This window comes from Anabrus simplex, chromosome 2, assembly GCF_040414725.1.
Source record: "Anabrus simplex isolate iqAnaSimp1 chromosome 2, ASM4041472v1, whole genome shotgun sequence".
Lineage (NCBI taxonomy): Eukaryota > Metazoa > Arthropoda > Insecta > Orthoptera > Tettigoniidae > Anabrus > Anabrus simplex.
In genome coordinates this window covers 999,461,168-999,482,632 of record NC_090266.1, presented here as the reverse complement: position 1 = coordinate 999,482,632, position 21,465 = coordinate 999,461,168, and the positions used below count along the sequence as shown (strand labels likewise).

The window sequence follows — 21,465 nt, the reverse complement described above, 5'->3', positions numbered from 1 at the left end:
TAAAAACTACTTTTGGTCAATTGTTGTTTGGTTTGGCGTTACGGGTATTAGATTTTTCGAAGAGTTTGGCTGCTCAAAGTTGCTGAACTGAAAGAAGTTTTCAGAGGAAACTGACAAAGTTTCCCAGGTAAAAGTTTCAAGTTTTCTAAGTCGCGTACTGGTAATTAATGTTCGAAGCCGGCCCCGTGGTGTAACTTGCCTGCTTCACACCTGGAGGGCCTGGGTTTGATTCCCGGCCAGGTCAGGCATTTTTACCTGGATATGAGGGCTGGTTCCAGGTTCATTCATTCTATGATTACCTTTAATTGAGGAGCTATTTAATGGTGAGATGGCGACTCCGGTCTAGAGAGCCAGGAATAACGGCCGAGAGGATTCGTCACACTGACCATGCGCCACTACGTAATCTGCAGGCCTTCGGACCGCGCAGCGTCGCTTGGTAGGCGGAAGGCCCATTGGGGCTGTAGTTTGGTTTGGATTAGGGGTGTTTATAAGATTATAAGTAAACATATTTCATTTTTGTGATGTTTAGTCAAACTGTTGATGGTTCATTCGTTTCCGGATTTTCTGTTTTCCCGTGTTGTAAGTTTTTCTTTCGTGGTCCCTCCAAAAATGGAGAATCGAGGTTCCACTTTAATCTTTTTCTGGTATTCGTGTTCATTAAAGAGAAAAGTGGAATTTTTAAGTATATTCTTGAAATTCTTCTGAATTTTATTTATAGGCTCTTTCTTAGTTACTAAGTAGTTTTTATCTGAAAAAAAATATTCAGTTTTATTAATGTAATCAATTTTGTTCAATAGGACTGTGGTTTCACCTTCGTCAGCTTTAGTTATTATTACATTGTTTTCTTTAATTTTAGTTCTTAATTCTTTAATCTGTTTAGACAGAGTATGATTTAAATTGTTGATCAACAATTTTGCTAAAGTAGGAAGTTTCTTTTTAATTTCAAACCTAGTACCATTTTGCACATCTACCGGTAGTGCCCTATATTAGACTCTGCTTCTGCTATTCTAGTAATCATATCTTCTATTAGATGTGGATGAGGCCAATTGAATTTAGATCCTTTATTGAGTAGGCTTATTTCACTTTCAGTAATTTATAATAGTGCGTATATATTTTAAATCTGAAGTAGACTTTTTAACTCTTATTTTCTGGTCCTTAGGATTTAATTTATTCTCTCTTAAATGTATAAGTTTATTTTTTAGAGTCTTTTGTTTCTTATCTAATATGTCAACAAGCTTCTCACTGGTAAACAGTTGGACTGAACTCCATTCTAATGGAGATAATTGCTGAGATATTTCTAAATGCACTTGACAGAATTATAGGTTCAAAAACTATTTCTTTTTGTATAGTGCAACTTTATCTCATCTCTTAGCCATATCTCATTCAGCTCTTTTTGTGAGTGTGCTAAGTTTTGCGTTGATAGATTACGTCTTTGTAGAGATTTTAAAAACTTAGGTACTAGTTTGTCTTAGAAACATTTCTTCAAAAACCATATGTTCTTCGAGATCTTACCTAATTTAACCTTGAGATTTATGAATCTGTTCTTAAAGTTTATATTAGCCTGGTTGGCCATTGCATTGCAAGTGACAAATCTCATTTTAGAACCTGTATTGAAGATCAAATGACAGTAAAAACAATGAATCTATTATTCCACCTATTCAATACTCAACTAGCATTATAAAATTAGGATTTCATCCTTATTTTATTGCTAAAATATTAAAACATGGTACATGTTTCGCTCATTTTCTGAGCATCTTCAGCAACATTAGAATCTTAAGGCTAATTAGGAATATTGACCTTGAAATTATATGATTGATTTGTCATTAGCAAACTTATAATTAATGCAATTTTTGAGAAAACATGGTTAAATATAATTCTCTTGTACATGAGGTCAAATGGCTGTGATCTAAGTATAACAGTTATTTGCACTTAATTAAAACAATTACATTTTTCTTGTATATGATGTCTAATGGCTGGTCAAAATATAAGTTATTCACATTCAATTAAAACTATTCTAGTCATAAAAGTTTGTTGTTTAAAATTAAAACGTTTTACTAAAATCTTAAAGAATCATTGTCACTTCTTATAGACTTGAAAAGTGACTATATTACACTCTCATAAATTGTAAATTCATGCAATAACCAATACCAATGTTCAGGAATCTATAGACTTACTTGCACAGAGTGCGGATTTTTGTATGTAGGCCAAACTGGCAGAAGCTTTATAACCAGATACCTAGAATATGTAAATGCTGCAAAACATAGTAAACATTCAGCTATGAGTACTCACATGAAAGAAAAAGGACACCACTTTACGACTAGAGAAAGGGATTTAAGAATAATCAGAAAGATCCAAAAATAAAATTGATGACTGAACTGGAAAATATATACATTCACTTAGACCAACATTTCAACAATGATGAGATTGAAGTTAAGAATCCCTTAATTGAACAATTACCAAATTTAATACATACATTTAAGTGTGATAGACGAAAATTTTCAAACATTTTCGTTCCTAACAAAATTAATAATTACTCTACGCAAACCATTCCATCCATCATGGCGCCGTCCACTGCTACTTCCCCTTCCCACTCCCCGTGGTTAAGTATCCACACATACAAGACAAGGATTGCTAGCGGAACAATAGGCAGGGTCTGACACATTCCACTCTGATGAGTCTAGTGTCAGACCTAAGACGAAACGCTGGTTAATAGAGCAAACACCTGAAAAGCCTTACATCTGATATGTTTTTGACATTTTTGACATGCTCTATTATTACATGTTATAAACCTCATTATTGCTCCTTATTGAAAAATTACAGTACAAAAATAATAAAGGTGTTCATTAATCCACCTATTCAATACTTTATTTCCACTTATAGTGGTTACATAAACACAATAACACTTATTTGGGACATGTTTCGCCCTTAATTTAGGGCATCTTCAGCCTAAAATATAATCTTCAAAAGTACACATAATATTACAAAAAGAAGCTAAAAGATTAGCTAATTACTAAAATTTGGTACATATAATGTGAATATTGATACATTAATAAAAACACGTTAATAGAACACCGTCAATGATCATACTAAAACTATCTTGTCAGAGACTAAAACTTCCTCCAATAAAAATACGTAGTTTTAATTAAAATGGTTCAAATAAAATTGTTTATGGATTCACCTAACGTGATAATGCATATATTGCCAACCAAAAGAAGACGTTAACATAAGCACAAAAACATATGTCATGTACACAACATGTTCCAAGGCCGCTGTTAAAGTCGTAAGCATGAAGGTATTAAAACATTCAAAGGTAGATATACGTAAAGGCGAAATTGAAACATCAGTTGAATTATCGTAGAAAAAGTGGCCCTTTGTACAGATAGAAAATATTGTCAGAGATCTTTGTCGAGAGATGCTGGTAGATTCTGGAATAACGTTCAGTGTTTGTACTTGTACCTTTGAATATTTTAATAATTTCATGCTTACGACTTTAACAGCGGTCTTGAACATGTTGTGTACATGACATATGTTTTTGTACTTATGTTAATGTCTTCATTTTGTTGGCAATATATGCATTATCACATTAGGTGAATCCACAAACAATTTTATTTGAACCATTTTACTTAGAACTACATATTTTTATTGGAGGAAGTTTTAGTCTCAGACAAGTAGTTTTAGTATGATCACTGACAGTGTTCCATTAACATGTTTTTATTAATGTATCAATATTCACATTATATGTACTAAATTTTAGTAATTAGCTAATCTTTTAGCTTCTTTTTGTAATATTACGTGTACTTTTGAAGATTATATTTTAGGCTGAAGATGCCCTAATTGAAGGGCGAAACATGTCCCAAATAACTGTTATTGTGTTTATGTAACCACTATAAGTGGAAATAAAGTATTGAATAGGTGGATTAATGAACACCTTTATTATTTTTAAACATACATGAAAAATGGAGTTTGGTTCTTCTAAGTATGTAAGCTAGTGTTTGGTGGCGAGTTAGGTAGTTATTTCGTATGTGTGGTTAGTTTTGAACGACGATAAATTAACAAACTAATTTCTATCTACCTAAGCATCAAAAAAGCTGTAAGTTAAAGATTTGAATGTAAATAATGACGGGGAAATGCAACAGTGTCTTGATGCAAAAAAAAAAAAAAAGGGACCACAACACAGATTTTTCAGCCGCATGTAACAGTGGGACGGAAGATATTCCTGAATGCTGGGATTTGGAGAAAAGGCTAGAATTTTCCAGTATGAATGGTTCGTGGTAAAAAATAAGATACTTGGATGCAAAATGTGTAAAGAACTTGTGAACTGAAAGCATTTCGCGAGGGATGAACATTTCACAGCAATGAGTTTCAGTTTCTATTTGTGCAACTGGTGGAACTGAAAATAAATGTCAGCAAATGCTTTCTCTCCGCAAGAAAATATTTAAACATAGAAAGAGTTCAGCTCATCAGGCCACAGTTAAAGTACTAAAACCAGCAAAACCGTAAACTTTGGAAACTGCATGCACTAAGGCTTTTGGAAAAGAAAAGGAAATAACTGCCAATGTATTTTTTTTTTGCTAGTGGCTTTACGTCGTACCGACATAGATAGGTCTTATGGCGACAATAGGATAGGAAAGACCAAGGAGTTGGAAGGAAGCGGCCATGGCCTTAATTAAGGTACAGCCCCAGCATTCGCCTGGTGTTAAAAATGCGAAACAACGGAAAACCATACTCAGGGCTGCTGACAGTGGGGTTCGAACCCACTATTCCTCGGATGAGCTCACAGCCATGCGCCCCTAACCGCATGGCCAACTCGCCTGGTCCTATGTATTTCGCACAGCATCTAAAGTAGTTAATAAATATCAAGCCTTCCACGATTTCGAAACTGAAATTGACGTGCAGGAGTTGAATGGCGTTAATATGGGCAGCATTTTTCATTCAACTAACACATGTATAAATATTGTTTCTCATATCGCAACAGAAATGAGAAATAAGGTAGCACACATGATAGCGCATGGGAATAGCAAAATTGCCCTCCTTATAGTTGAAAGTACCACACTCAGTCAGCTATCATCACTGATAGTGTACCTGAGGACAACATTTCCAGACATGGATCAGCCAACCAAAATTTTTTTTTTTTGAATTATCAAATTGTGAAATATCACTGTCAAAGGTATATTTAGTGCGTTGATGACTTATTTCGGAGCACTGGGGGACAATGATGAGTTTCTGAAACAGAATATCAATCAATCAATACTAATCTGAATTTAGGACAGTCGCCCAGGTGGCAGATTCCCTATCTGTTGTTTTCCTAGCCTTTTCCTAAATGATTTCAAAGAAATTGGAAATTTATTGAACATCTCCCTTGGTAAGTTATTCCAATCCCTAAATCCCCTTCCTATAAATGAATATTTGCCCCAGTTTGTCCTCTTGAATTCCAACTTTATCTTCATATTGTGATCTTTCCTACTTCTATAAACGCCACTCAAACTTATTCGTCTACTAATGTCATTCTACGCCATCTCTTCGCTGACAGCTCGGAACATACCACTTACAAGTAACAACTCTCATTATTGTTCCGTATTGAAGAAGACGTTAGGCATAGATATCAAGGATAATTTAATAAAAAACCACCTATTCAATACTTTCCACTGAACTGATTGTAGGTTGGTCAAGATTGAAAATATAAATTTAAATTAATTGTGTTTTAACTTGGCAGTTCTATTCTGGTTACTTAAAATGTTCAAGACTAAAAATAAAATGAAACGGATCTTCTTTTTTCTTGAGAAGGGGTGATATTAAAACTGGAGCTTGTTTGACCCACGATTTTCATTTTCATGTTCTTGACGTAACTAATATTTAAATGTGTTGTCGTGCACAAGTGGAGATTCAAAAGCCGATTGTTGTAGGTAGACTGGTCAAAAACGTTGTGAATGAAACTGTTAGCGTCTTGACTTTGGGTCTCATGTAACGTCAAGGAATTGACAAGAGTACAATATTTAGCTGTTTCATAGTTTTAGGCTGCTGCTTAATTGGGAAGAAACATCCTAGACACTTGATACAGTCTTGTGTGAAAATTGTTCCCGTTGATGTGTTGCTTGGTCTTTGGGAGGGATCTTAAGAATATCTGTAATGAAGTAGAAAAATAATTTTGAATTAAATTTTTTTTTTTTTTTTTGAGCACGCGTTGTGATAAAATGTATTAAATTAACACCTCTTAACTGTAAAATGACTTACTTGTTCAGTTAATACTAGATGGATCTGTCTGTTCCGGCAGCGCCTGTCTTGTCACCATTTCTACTCCTGGTGTTGTACTGGTGCGGTAATGGAGGGGCGGGGCATGGAGGGAGAGTGGGGGTAGGCTGGTCTATGGGCGTGTGTGCTGTTGCTGGAGGGGAGTTTCTAGAAGCAATATGGGCGGGTTTAATTTTTGGCATGATGGATGAAGCATTTGAGTGTGGAGATTTAAATAATTGAGGGATTTTGTTTTGATCTGAATTCACGATATTAATTAATCTAGGTGTTAATTCGTACAAAGGATTTTTAATTTCATTGACGTCGTTGAGATTTTTATTTTTATTGTAGGTTTGGTCTAAAAAGATGTGTAGGTTTTCCAGTTCATTCATTAATTTCCCTTTACCTATGCTTCTAATGATGGTAAGATCTTTCTCTATGGATCTATGTTGGCTCATCGCTGAGTACTTATTGTGTTTTTGAGCGTTGTAATGTTCCAGATATCTCGTGTTAAAGCTGCGGCCAGTCTGTCCGATATAAGAAAAACCACATTGTGTACATGTTAGTTTATATATGCCGGACCTTGAATAATGGTTGCTATTGTGATTGACCTTGTTGTGGTTAAAAAATATGTTTCGATTAGTGTTAACTGTCCTGAAGGCTATATTGATATTGTGCTTCTTTAAAGTATTTGCGATCTGATGGACGGCTGGGTTGTTATATGTAAATGTGGCGAAACTAGTTTTTTTTAGGTTTTTCTGGGATGAGGTTAGTGGACAATTTAATTTTGATTTTATTAATCAAACGGTTGACCATATCTATTTTAAACCCGTTCAGTTGAGCAAGATTCCTTATGTACTTCAGTTCAATTTTTAAATTGTTGGGAGAAAGAGGAATTCTTAAAGCTCTATAAATTAAATTATAGAAAGAGGCTTGTTTTTGGGACTTGGGGTGTAGGGATGAATTCATAATAGTTAAGGGAGAGTGTGTAGGTTTCCTGTATATTCGAAAATCGAAGGTATTATGTCCGCGTGTAATAGTTAAGTCCAAAAAGTTTAATGAGTTCCTAACCTCATCCTCTTTAGTAAACTTAACATTGGGGTCAATTTTGTTTAGGGACTCCAAGATCTCGTCACTATTAGTGACATTTTTGTCGAAAGTGGAAAGTATTGAATAGGTGGTTTTTTATTAAATTATCCTTGATATCTATGCCTAACATACCACTTAGTCGAGCAGCTCTCCTTCTTTCTCTCAATTATTTCCAGCCCAAACTTTGCAACATTTTTGTAACACTACTCTTTTGTCAGAAATCACCCAGAACAAATCGAGCTGCTTTTCTTTGGATTTTTTCCAGTTCTTGAATCAGGTAATCCTGGTGACGGTCCCATACACTGGAACCATACTCTAGTTGGGGTCTTACCAGAGACTTATATGCCATCTCCTTTACATCCTTACTACAACCCCTAAACACCCTCATAACCATGTGCAGAGATCTGTACCCTTTATTTACAATCCCATGTATGTGTTTACCCCAATGAAGATCTTTCCTTATATTAACACCTAGATACTTACAATGATCCCCAAAAGGAACTTTCACCCCATCAAGAAAGTAATTAAAACTAAGAGGACTTTTCCTATTTGTGAAACTCACAACCTGCCTTTAACCCCGTTTATCAATATACGATTGCCTGCTGTCCATCTCACAACATTTTCGAGGTCACGTTGCAGTTGGTCACAATCTTGTAACTTATTTATTACTCTATACAGAATAACATCATCCGCAAAAAGACTTACCTCTGATTCCACTCCTTTACTCATATCATTTATATATATTAGAAAACATAACGGTCCGATAATACTGCCTTAAGGAATTCCCCTCTTAATTATTACAGGGTCAGATAAAGCTTCACCTACTCTAATTCTCTGAGATCTATTTTCTAGAAATATAGCAACCCATTCAGTCACTCTTTAGTCTAGTCCAATTGCACTCATTTTTGCCAGTAATCTCCCATGATCCACCCTATCAAATGCTTTAGACAGGTCAATCGCGATACAGTCCATTTGACCTCCAGAATCCAAGATATCTGCTATATCTTGCTGGAATCCTACAAGTTGAGCTTCAGTGGAATAACCTTTCCTAAAACCGAATTGCCTTCTATCGAACCAGTAATTAATTTCACAAACATGTCTAATATAATCAGAAAGAATGCTTTCCCAAAGCTTACATACAAAGCATGTCAAACTTACTGGCCTGTAATTTTGAGCTTTATGTCTATCCCCCTTTCCTTTATACACAGGGGCTACTATAGCAACTCTCCATTCATCTGGTATAGCTCCTCCGACCAAACAATAATCAAATAAGTACTTCAGATATGGTACTACATCCCAACCCATTGTCTTTAGTATATCCCCAGAAATCTTATCAATTCCAGCTGCTTTTCTAGTTTTCAATTTTGTATCTTATTGTAAATGTCATTGTTATCATATGTAAATTTTAATACTTCCTTAGCCTTAGTCTCCTCCTCTATCTGGACATTATCCTTGTAACCTACAATCTTTACATACTGCTGACCGAATACTTCAGCGTTTTGTAGATCCTCACATACACACTCCCCTTGTTCATTAATTATTCCTGGAATGTCCTTCTTGGAACCTGTTTCTGCCTTAAAATACCTACACATACCCTTCCATTTTTCACTAAAATTTGTATGACTGCCAATTATGCTTGCCATCATGTTATCCTTAGCTGCCTTCTTTGCTAGGTTCAATTTTCTAGTAAGTTCCTTCAATTTCTCCTTACTTCCACAGCCATTTCTAACTCTGTTTCTTTTCAGTCTGCACCTCCTTCTTGGTCTCTTTATTTCTCTATTATAATAAGGTGGGTCTTTACCATTCCTTACCTCCCTTAAAGGTAAAAACCTGTTTTCGCATTCCTCAACAATTTCTTTAAACCCATCCCAGAGTCTGTTTACATTTTTATTTACCATTTTCCACTGATCATAGTTACTTTTTAGAAACTGCCTCATGCCTGCTTTATCAGCCATAAGGTACTGCCTAATAGTCCTACTTTTAAGACCTTCCTTTCTATCACATTTATTTTTAACTACGACAAGATGATGATGATGATGCTTGTTGTTTAAAGGGGCCTCACATCGAGGTCATCGGCCCCTAATGGTACGAAATGAAATAACAAAAAATTCAAATTCATCCACTGACTAAAATAAAATAAAACAATGTCATGAAGAATGAATGGATGGACATGAACCCTACAAAAAACAAAAACAAACAAACAAACAAACAAAAACAGTGTATCAGACTCATAGCGAAGACTCATGGTGGTCCACACAAGATGGTACTACTCACAAGTATTGCATTTCGTACAGGGAACGCAGACCTATGGTGTTTCTCACACAATGGCGCCACTCATAGCCAACACAAACCGGTAAGGTTCCTCACCTAGGTGTACCAGTCACGGGTGTCGGTATTCCCGTGGTGTTCCTCACATAGTGGGTACCAATCACAGGCAACGCTGACCCATGGTGCCGCTTATATAGTGGTACAACTCACAGGCTCCGCCCAGACCCACGGTGTTGCTCACATGGGTACAACGCACGGGTACTGGAATCCACCAGGCCAGGCTTTTTACTGCAACTAATCACAAACCTATTTCGTACCAATTTAGTGATACTACTCGCAATTACATGCAACCCATGGTGTTCCCGCATGATGGTACGAATCAAGAGTAGTTTCATGGTTCTAATTCAATCATCCCTTGGTCACCCCTTGTAGTCGCCTCTTACGACAGGCAGGGGATACCGCGGGTGTATTCTACATGTGCGTCCCCCACCCGCAGGGGGTAGTGTGTTTGGTCCGCGAGAGGTATTTTATTTCCCTCAAGTCCGCCGGCAAGCCGGTTAGGACCCCCCTACCCGCCACCTGGGACGCGCCACGTGGGAGTATCACCCCTCCCCCTGCGACGCCTGCGAAGCAGGTTCGTGGTAACTACGACAAAAACAGCTTCATGATCGCTAATACCATCTATTACTGCAGTTTCTCTATAGAGCTCATCTGGTTTTATCAGCACCACATTCAGGATATTTTTCTCTCTGGATGGTTCCATCACTTTCTGAATCAGCAGTCCTTCCCATATTAACTTATTTGCCATTTGTTGGTCATGCATCCTGTCGTTCACATTTCCTTCCCAATTGACATCTGGTAAATTCAGATCTCCCGCTACAATCACATTTCTTTTCATGTCGTTTCCTACATAGCTGATTATCTTATCAAATAATTCTGAATCTGTGTCAGTGCTACCCTTTCCCAGTCTGTACAATCCAAATATATCAAGTTGCCTATTATCTTTAGAAATGAGCCTTACACCTAGAATTTCATGTGTCTCATCTTTAACTTTTTCATAGCTTACAAATTCTTCTTTCACCAGAATGAATACTCGCCCTCCTACCATTCCTATCCTATCTCTATGATACACCCTCCAGTTCTGTGAGAAAATCTCTGCATCCATTATATCATTTCTCAGCCATGATTCAACTCCTATTACAATATCTGGTACATATATCTATTAAATTACTCAATTCTATTCCTTTCTTTACAATACTTCTACAGTTCAACACTAACAATTTTATGTCATCCCTACTTGATTTCCAGTTCCCTGTTCCCTTATCACCACTCCCTAGGCCACCCCGTTTCCCTGAATGTATCTCCCTATTACCCTTCCAAACAAATTTCCTAACTTATACGTACCAATGCGGTTTAAATGAAGGCCATCTGAGCGCAGATCACTATCTCCTACCCACCCATTACTATCTAGAAATTTCACTCCCAGTTTCCCCACATACCCACTCCATAGTCTCATTTAAATCCCCAATCACCCTCCAGTCAGTATCCCTCCTACACAGTATTCCATTAATAACAATCTCCGCTTTCTTGAACTTAACCCGTGCTGCATTTACCAGATCCCACACATTTCCAACTATGTTGGTACTTACATCAGTTTGCCTTACGTTGTTGGTACCAACGTGAAACACTACCACCTTCTCCTTCCCCTCCTCCCTCTCTTCTACTTTCTTCAACATCTGCCTCAACCTAATTCCTGGATAACATTATACCCTGGTTCCCTTTCCTCCACACACTTTCCCCACGTGTCTAACGATGGAATCCCCCATCCCTGTCCCTCATCTTCCTTCTGTTGTTCTACCTGGAGTGACTCGTACCGATTTCGCACAGACACCTGTCCTGAATTCTGATCCTGAATAGAGCCCTTAGCCTGCAATCTCCTTTCCCTTAGAACATTAGACCACCTGTCTTCTACAACTCCCCCCTTTCCTTCCCCTCCCTCTTGTACACCTACTGTAACCTGTACATTGTTTGAGGGAGTCCTATCTTCCTTCCTGTCTTCTGTGAGAATCCTAATTATCTCCCTCAAACTTCTCCCTCATACCCCTCAATGCCTCGCCACATCCACAGTTCGTACACTCGCACTCTTTAGCCATTCTTTATGGAAAAAATGAAAATAAAAATAAAATAACTTATTTGAAAAAAAAAAAAATGAACGGAGGGATATATTGTCTGGGATAGTATTCAAAAATCACACAACAATAAGGTAATTAATATATGACTACACTACAATACTACTCTATTTTTTATCCTACAACTCCTAATAGGATAAAAACTGCTGTTAATTACTGAATATCTAAAGGAATACACAAGAACTACACAATTCCAAACTGCAATTAAGCCTATCCTAATTACAACAACAGAATTTTAGTAAGAGTTTCTACGGATACCTCTACTACACCAGTACTACACAAATGCTTTACAATAATAAAATAAGCACACTAAATTGATAGGATATTAGGCTACTCATATACTACTGTACAGTACACTACAGTAATTTTTAAACTACTTTCAGACGTATCCTAGTTACAATACCGGTACCGTATGTCACTACTAAGCACAAACAGAAATGAAATTTGCAAGAACTACTGTACTCAAAGATTACCAACAAAGCTAAATGCTTAGACAAATTATTATTAGAACTACGCTCTAATAGATACACACGAAAGATAACACACGAATATAGCAGGCAAGATACGGCACTATCTAAATATACTGTATCTACACTACAATTTTCAGCTGAAGTGTGGTTATATGAACTTTTACTGCTGGTGGATTAGTATTATTTTCCCTACTACATGGGACGGAGAATAAAAGTGTCCTTAAATGCTGATAATAAGAGATTGTCTACTATAATTTCTGTCAAAACTACGCCGGGGGCTTGAAATGCAATATTATTGGGATATAGGAATTTGATTATTAACTTTTACTCGATGAATAAGTGAAGGTGGAAAGTACAAAGTATGCAGGGAACTAAGACTACAAATTATGGGAATAATGAATCGGCTGACTTTTTATTTATTTACACAACTATCATGTGCATGTAGCAACAATCGTCAACAATAAAAAAAACTGTTAAGTACCGTAATTATCCAGTGAAATCACCGCGAATTCTCTTTAACTTCTCTTTAAATCGATGTTTACAGGCTTATCGTGTTATTTAATGTAATAAATTATTACCTTCGTGATAGCCTGAACGGATATCTGTACGAAATATCGGAAAAGTAGCAGCGGAAATTAGAATGAGTTACAACTCCTTATGATAATCTGCCTTTGTAAGTATTATACCAAAGAACCTACAGATATTTAAAAATATTGTTTTAAAAGTTAATATTATTACCTAAAGTATTTCCTAAACCTAAATTCGAAATAAAGTACACCTAGCTAGCCTACTTAACCTAGAAAACGTAATCTACTGAACACCAATTGAATTACTTGTTATAAAATTCAAATAAATAATAAATAATTATAATTTTAAGACAAGATACCACATCCCAAACCATATTTTAACTATGTTTTTACCTAAACACAACCAAGATTCTAGTGAGACTTATTGTACCAGAGTCCATCATCTTTTATTATGGCTTTACAGAACTGTAGGTTAAGTAGTTTTAAGATTCAAGGTTCTAGTGAGACTTATTATATCATCCATTAACTTTTATGAGGATATTAGTGAACTGTGGATTATGTACCTTTAAGATTCAATCCACTGAAGATGACGCAAAATACGGGTCGAAACATGGATGGTTTCATAGGTTAAGTAAATAATGTATCGAATAGGACGACTTGATTAAACAATAATTTTAAGACAAGATACCACATCCCAAACCATATTTTAACTATGTTTTTAGCTAAACACAACCAAGATTCTAGTGAGACTTATTGTACCAGAGTCCATCATCTTTTATTATGGCTTTACAGAACTATAGGTTAAGTAGTTTTAAGATTCAAGGTTCTAGTGAGACTTATTATATCATCCATTAACTTTTATGAGGATATTAGTGAACTGTGGATTATGTACCTTTAAGATTCAATCCACTGAAGATGACGCAAAATACGGGTCGAAACATGGATGGTTTCATAGGTTAAGTAAATAATGTATCAAATAGGACGACTTGATTAAACAATGATATCGTACAACTGATACTGTCAATATGGATATGAAGTTGGTATTCTGCAAATGACGCTGTATAGGCAACCTGCACATCTATGAGGATGGGGCCCTACCTATGATGAATTTTTTCATAGCTAATGATTCAACAGTAAGGGATCACAACAAAGAGAGATTTACACACATTTTTAAAACAAGAATTTATATTCATTAGGGACTAAGCTTACCTGGATGAACAGGTAGCTAACAAGTACCACGGCAATAAAAAATGTGCTCACAACTCCGTTGTGGACATAGCTTGATGCTGAACCTACCAGCACGGCAACCCACAAGCACAGACCCAATCTGTAAAATTTCAACAGAGAATGAAAAATTATTAATACTGGAAAATTTAACTAACATTTTTTTACAACATAGCATTCATGTTTCAGATAATTAACCAAAGGTATTGACAGTTTTATGAGACATACAAATGAGAAGAAAATATCTGTTTCATCACATCTTAATAATGTCTTCCTTACAGAAAACAACATTTAAAATACAGTTAATGTAAAAATACTACTTTCAATAAATTAATAGACCAATAATTAACTACATTAATTAATACATATATTCAAACACCAAGGAGGAGCTGTAAAAGTATCCAAGTGTCAGACGACAAATATACTAACCAGTACTGATGGAATAGCTATTAATAACTAGCACTGTATGCCTGTTAATCTAGGTACTGGTGGGACCACTTACCTAGCAAGTTCATAGCACAGGGGTGAAGAGCGAGTTGAGAATTGTAGTGTAGTGATTATTATTATTTTTTTTTTGCTATGGGCTTTACGTCGCTCCGACACAGATAGGTCTTATGGCGACGATGGGATAGGAAAGACCTAGGAGTTGGAAGGAAGCGGCCGTGGCCTTAATTAAGGTACAGCCCCAGCATTTGCCTGGTGTGAAAATGGGAAACCACGGAAAACCATTTTCAGGGCTGCCGATAGTGGGATTCGAACCTACTATCTCCCGGATGCAAGCTCACAGCCGCGCGCCTCTACGCGCACGGCCAACTCGCCCGGTGTAGTGATTTTATTAGATGGTATCTTGCCACTGATATTCATGTGTTACCCTTGTGTATGATAACCCTTTTGATATTTCGGCATTTAACTAAACGGCAGTTTTCATTTCTATTAGAACATAATAGGGTAAAATAATAATAATAATAATAATAATAATAATAATAATAATAATAATAATAATAATAATAATAATAATAATAATAATAATAATAATAATAATAATAATCACTCTATGCATTTCGTTTTGCTGTGTAATCCCTGAGCAGTTCATGTGAATTTCTAATTTTAACTGCAATTTTCATTCCTATTTGCACACAGTAAACACCTATTATAATTACGATACATCTGAAAGCAGTTTAAAATTACTGTAGTGTAGTCATTTTATTAAAAATTCACGTGCTTATTTTATTATTGAAAAACATTTGGGTAGTAGGAGAAATATTTCTCTAGAAATTAGAATTCTACTGTTGTAAGAAGGATAGGCATAACTGCAGTTTTTTTTTTTTTTTTTTTTTGCTGGTGGCTTTATGTCGCACCGACACAGATAGGTCTTATGGCGACGATGGGATAGGAAAGGCCTAGGAGTTGGAAGGAAGCGGCCGTGGCCTTAATTAAGGTACAGCTCCAGCATTTGCCTGGTGTGAAAATGGGAACCCAAGGAAAACCATCTTGAGTGAGTGAGAGAGTCATTCACTCGTAGCCCAAAGAAATCAGTCCGGAAGGCTAGTCGTGAATTACAACCTCCTGCGTCGACCGTTTGGAAAGTTGTAAGAAAACGCTTACAGCTACGTCCTTACCGTTTACAGTTATTACAGGCTCTAAAGCCGGCAGACCACAGATTACGTGCCAACTTCGCAAACGGCATGTTGTTACATGATTATGAGTTTATAAATCGTGTTGTTTTCAGTGATGAATCGGTCTTTCACCTTAGTGGACATGTAAACACTCATAATGTGTGCATCTGGGGGTCAGAAAATCCTCACGAGTTGGTACAAATGCAACGAGATTGCCCTAAAGTGTATGTTTTTTGTGCCGTATCCCGGCGAAAGGTTTATGGGCCTTTCTTTTATGGTGAACGTACTGTAACTGGTACTTCTTACCTCGATACACTAGAGCAATGGCTCTTCCCTCAGTTGGAAGAAAATAAGCCAGAGAACTTCATTTTCCATCAAGATGGTGCGCCACCTCACTGGCATAACGACGTACGCGATTGGTTGAACGTCACTGTTCCCGAGCGCTGGATAGGCCGCAAGGGCCCCAATGACAGGACTTGCTTGGCATGGCCTCCACGTTCTCCCGACCTAACGCCATGCGATTTTTTCCTTTGGGGCTTCATCAAGGATCCGCTACCAGCTGACCTTCCTGAATTAAGAAACCGGATTGAAGCAGCTGTTGCTGAGATTACTGAAGACACACTTAATAACGTTTGGGAAGAACTCGACTATAGACTTGATGTATGCCGTGTAACAAATGGTAGTCACATTGAACATTTGCAAAGTTCGTAATAAAACTGTTTGAGTTGCTCTTTCATTTGACATTTAATTTATAACTGTAAGTTTAATGTATTCAATATTATAAGGCGTTAAAACTCCGATATTCATTTGTAAACACCCCGTATTATAGATAAGTACAATAGGTTGTTCGTAAGTTATGCGCCAACGTACCGTCAAATGAAATGAGGGATACCGTGGTTTTGATATAGGATACTGTCATTCTTAAATCGTGGAATTTGATGTGGTAATCGGTCAATGATGAAGGTATATAAATTGTGATAGAAGATTTTGATACCATATGAACTCAGTCGGTATCTCATACTTGCGTGAAATTGATTCAGCGCTATTTTCAATGTTGTCGAAAAATAAGAAAAAATATTCTTCGAACAAAAGTAACGCTGAAATGTGATGTACGAAGACGAACACACCCAAATAACTAGGATTCTTTAAGTTTATTTCTTTCTTCTAAAATTTTGTCTCTTTTCTTATTTACTTGTATTTAAAAGAGTACATTCTATGTGTAAAATAAAACATAATTTTGGTTAGTGTTACGAATCTCATCAGCTTATGCAGTTTTAATGAACAGAGGATTTTAGTTTATTCAACCGAATATTAATGAAACAAATGTTATGTTATTAAAAATTACATTCAGGAAGAAAATAGGAATATAGTAACTACTTCTATACCCGTAACTGAATCTTCTCTCCCAATGTGAAGTATTGCACTGATAATCAGTTACCAATGACTTGTAAGGCGAATGACCCACAAGCTGTGGAGAATATTGAAAAAAAAATTACTTTGGCAAAGTTACTACTTTTTTTTTTTTTTTTTTTTTTTAATAGAGATTTATATGGTTTGAGGAGAAGTAGTATGATTACTCAACACGACTCGCCTTATTAAACTTTAAAGGGTTGCAACATTGGTTAACATGCTAAGACAGCACACTAAAAATATTATATTTAAGTAATATTTTACAAATGTACTGTCTCCTTTTATTAGAGCATTTACAAAACAATAACATTCCATTCCTTGTTTACATTTTTCTTTTTTTCCGAAGCAGTCTCATACATTTTACCTTGTTTCCGTACATTGTTGTTAAAGTCCACAACACAATAGGTTCGAATTTTGAAGAAGTGTCTAATAATTTTTTATTTTAAATTACAAGACGTTGGATAACATGTAGGCTACTGGTACATTTATCATTCAAAATTTTCTCCGTTACAAGATTTGCACCATTTTTCATTATGTAATGCTGATAGTCCCTATAGAAGACCTCACATTTACAAATTAATTTCATAACTTCACAATTTGGTTTCTTTAGACCACCCATTTTTTAAAAAACAGTACGAGTGTTTCAGAGCTTGAGTCATAAAGCTTATAGTTTAAAACCTGTCTGCGTATAGGCCTACCACAGATCTTGGTTTTCAATAATGCATTTGTTGTACTACCACCAACATTAAACAAATTATTTCTGTCACATGAAGTTACCGTAGCTTTGACAAATATTGTAACTGTCGTATTTGGATGTTGAACTCCTGTTGCCGGACTTTGGGGGAAAAACTGAATATTTAATTATCAATGTGACTGAATTAAGGGGTCAGTGGGAGCTGGATGCAGGTTTAAGTCAGCAGTTGAAGTAGGTGTAGCAGAGGCAGTGGAGGCATAATGCAGATTAATCTAAGCAACCTGTATACCGCAGTAGATATATTACCAAAACTGGGTGCAGAACAACCCACCATTGTGTAATATCCACACAAACATAGTACTATTCTGTCCATGCACACGGTGATTAAAGCAATACGTTCAATGTGACGAAGTGAGCTCTCGTAGGAGAAACTAGAGTTTGATCACATGGCCCATTGTGCTTGTATGAACCAAAATGGCGGCTAAGCATACCCATCTTATAGAGCCTTAACGTATGTAACCCCTACTAAAAAGAAAGTTCGGTAGCAGAAATTTGAATTTGATAAAATAGACGATTTCACTCAGGACCTGCTTCGTCAAACAGTTTTTGAGTATTTTTTAGTATTAATTTATTATCACACTATTGTAAGTGACCATTGCCACCTGTTCCCAATTGCGATATATATGTTGTTAATAATAATAATAATAATAATAATAATAATAATAATAACTAGTTTTTCTGGGGACCTACAAGTCAAATTAAATGTATTTTTCCCCTTTTACAAATATTTATGAAAATAAAGTAACTAAATATAACAATAATCCAACCTATCTGAAACATTTTGTGGTTTGCATAACACTCTAAAGTGGGAGTTAACGCCTTAAAGTGTATTGATTTCCCTTAACTGTCAGAGGCTACCATCTGGGCCACAGAGGAGCCAATAATTATTCTAATTATGAATAGTTAATAATAATAATTCATTTGTCTCTTCATTCAGTTTGAATACATTATTTTCATTTTCCAAAATGGTTTACATTACAAACTGTGCAGCCTATTGGTGGGATAATTGGGTAATTTGAACATTCATTCTGTTAACAATTATATGATAATAGCAACAACAGCAGGAAATTATTATTATTATTATTATTATTATTATTATTATTATTATTATTATTATTATTATTCATGTGGCTATTTCAGCCTTATAATGTTCTGGCTTTTACATGAAATGGAAAACTACAGAAATCATTTCAAGAACAACAGGGTTACCGAACAATCGGGTTACTAGCCAGTCGCACTATCACTGAGCTAGTTCAGTTTTATGGGTCGTTTAAGTCTGTGTTTTAGTATTCAGGGGTCTCTCTTCGTTACCTCATAACCTACTTTAGATCGCCATAATGCGATATTAATATTATTTTTCATGTCTGAATTCCCGAGCTACAACAATAATAATAATAATAATAATAATAATAATAATAATAATTGTACCGGGCGGTACACCTCCACTCCGTTAATTTAAAATGTGCGCCTGTTGGAACTCCTCTGCTGGAGGAGGGCTGAACTTTATCTACGCTGTTAATTCTTTACTTTCTCAAAAGATGTCACCATGTGGAAAAATTTGAGTTTTTGAACTGTGTCATTTTTGATGTGTTTTTGTTTCGCTTGAAGTAAGAAGTGTGAACTTTCTCTTCTAGAGGACACTACTGAAGATCTACAATAGTGCAACCTAGTGCGGAGTCAAAGAACTATTTTGTTGGAGAAAATTTAATTTCAAGAGTTTGTTCTTTGTTAAATTTCTTTCTGTCATTGTTTAAGTTGGCAATATTTACCCCTTTCTTCCCCTTGTTATGAATGTAACCAATCCCGAATTTCTTTAATTAATTTCTGACCTATCAGGGGTATCTTCCCCCAACTTGAATCTGTTGCGGGGTCCTATCCAATAAAAAAGTTGTGGGCGGGTGTTTTCTTTCCCCTAACGCCTAGAACCTTCCACGAGAGGTTATAAACTGCTGATTTTTGGGTCTCCGGGCCACTTCTGTTCCATCTTTCAGTGTGTTAAGTACATAGCAGGGGGCGGGAAGCGCCTCTTTCTTCGGCAGCGGTCAACAACAAGGTAATGGCCGATTAATAACTTCTTTCTTTGCTAGCTCAGCAGTTTAACTTTCGGGGCGGGTTCTAAGCGTTCTACCATGTAACCTTTTCCTAAATGTAACTACTCTTTTATATATTCTCTTTTAAAGCTTCATATTGGGATAGAGAGTGCTAACCCTCTCGAGCTCCCACTCATATTGTTGTGAGGTGAACTTAGTTTTCTCAACCTATTCTTCGATAACGTAAAACAATGTGTTCTCTTCTTAAGTCACCTCTTTAGAATGGGATTAGCCCTTGTGTTAACGGCCTAGTGCCAAGTAGGTCTTAATCAAAGTGTACTAGGAGTGCCAGTTTGCCTCCTCCCAAATTGTCATTTTAGAGGTCATTTAATTAACCTTCTTTTTCATTCAATAGACCTCAGTAGGTTGGGTATTTTACCCCTGTGTATATGTCCTGAGAGGACAGCTTGAAGGTGAAGTTTGGTGTGGCCTGTGATTGGCTTACACTTTGAGAGCAGATTGCGCTTTTGGAATTCAATTTTTGTATGCCTCGAGGAGTCTTTACTGTGTAATTTGGAGCAAGTGCTCCAGGGTTTGATTGGGGTCTTCTGCCCCTTGGTTAAAATTTGTATATCGGAAAGTTGGGCTAGTTGCCCAAGAATTGTGAACTCAGGGCTCGAAGCCCAAATTCTGTAATCTCTGTAATTGTACATTTCAAATTGTGTTTCGGCTACTAAGTACCTGTTCTTTGTTATTACTTAATTTTGAAAAGAAAATATAACCTTGTTAAATTTTACAGTAACTTTGATTCCGTAGTTTGAGACTCATTCACGCCCGCACCTTCTTTCACCTCTACCTACCACCAAAACACGGTACCAAGTGGTAGCAGAGCGTGGTTGAATGGGTCTCAATTTAGCCCCTTTTGACGGCTAAACATTGTTTTGTTTCGAACTCTAACTATTTTCCCAGTTGCTGGAATCTTTTGAGTTTTTCTAAATTGTTCTGTCATCATGCCAGGCCCTCGCGATGTTCTCCATCTTAATTATTTGCGCAAAGAGGAGTTGATCTATGAATTAACTATCAGAAATGTACAATCTGGAGGCACGGTTGCAGTAGACACTAACAAGCTTAGAGAGTCCCTAGATTTGCCCATTTCCATCCCCAATTTGGGAGAGAAAGAAATTGATGACTCTCTTTCCACGATCGTCGAGAATATTACTGGGCTAGCTTCTGTAGTTAGTTTTTTTGATGAAAATGATCCGTCTCCTAATCAAATTAAGCGTGTGCAAGGCAGGCTATATCATTTTTCGAATAGGGTTAACGATCTGTTGTCTCTAAAACTGAATGACGTTCAGAGGAAGGAAGCTAGTACGCTCCTGGAAAATATTTCCGAATTATCTAGTAAGGTCACTTTATTGTTGACTGGGGAAGTCCCCCCCAAATCTGATCAACCCACCATAGTGAATGCAGGTAGTGAGGAAGCGCCTCCCAAGGGAGAAGTTAATAGGATAACCGTTGCTGCTCAAACTATCTCTGCCCCATTGGACAACGAGCCTGAACACCGTGCATCGTTGAGTAACATTCGTTCTGAATTAACTTCTTTGCCATTGAAACCTTTACCTACTATGTCACCCGGGTTTAGCAGCTTGCCTCATCCATT

At 36.4% G+C, this 21,465-nt stretch overlaps 1 protein-coding gene across 2 annotated transcripts in view; it reads right to left on the bottom strand.

The window, feature by feature from the left end:
* Window positions 1-21,465, bottom strand: part of LOC136864620 (acetyl-coenzyme A transporter 1) — a 498,114-nt gene that overhangs the window by 127,799 nt on the left and 348,850 nt on the right. For both annotated transcript variants that reach the window (XM_067141859.2, XM_067141861.2), the window contains exon 7: window positions 13,981-14,098. In XM_067141859.2, coding sequence (XP_066997960.2) covers window positions 13,981-14,098 — 118 coding nt within the window. The remainder of the gene's footprint in view (window positions 1-13,980; window positions 14,099-21,465) is intronic.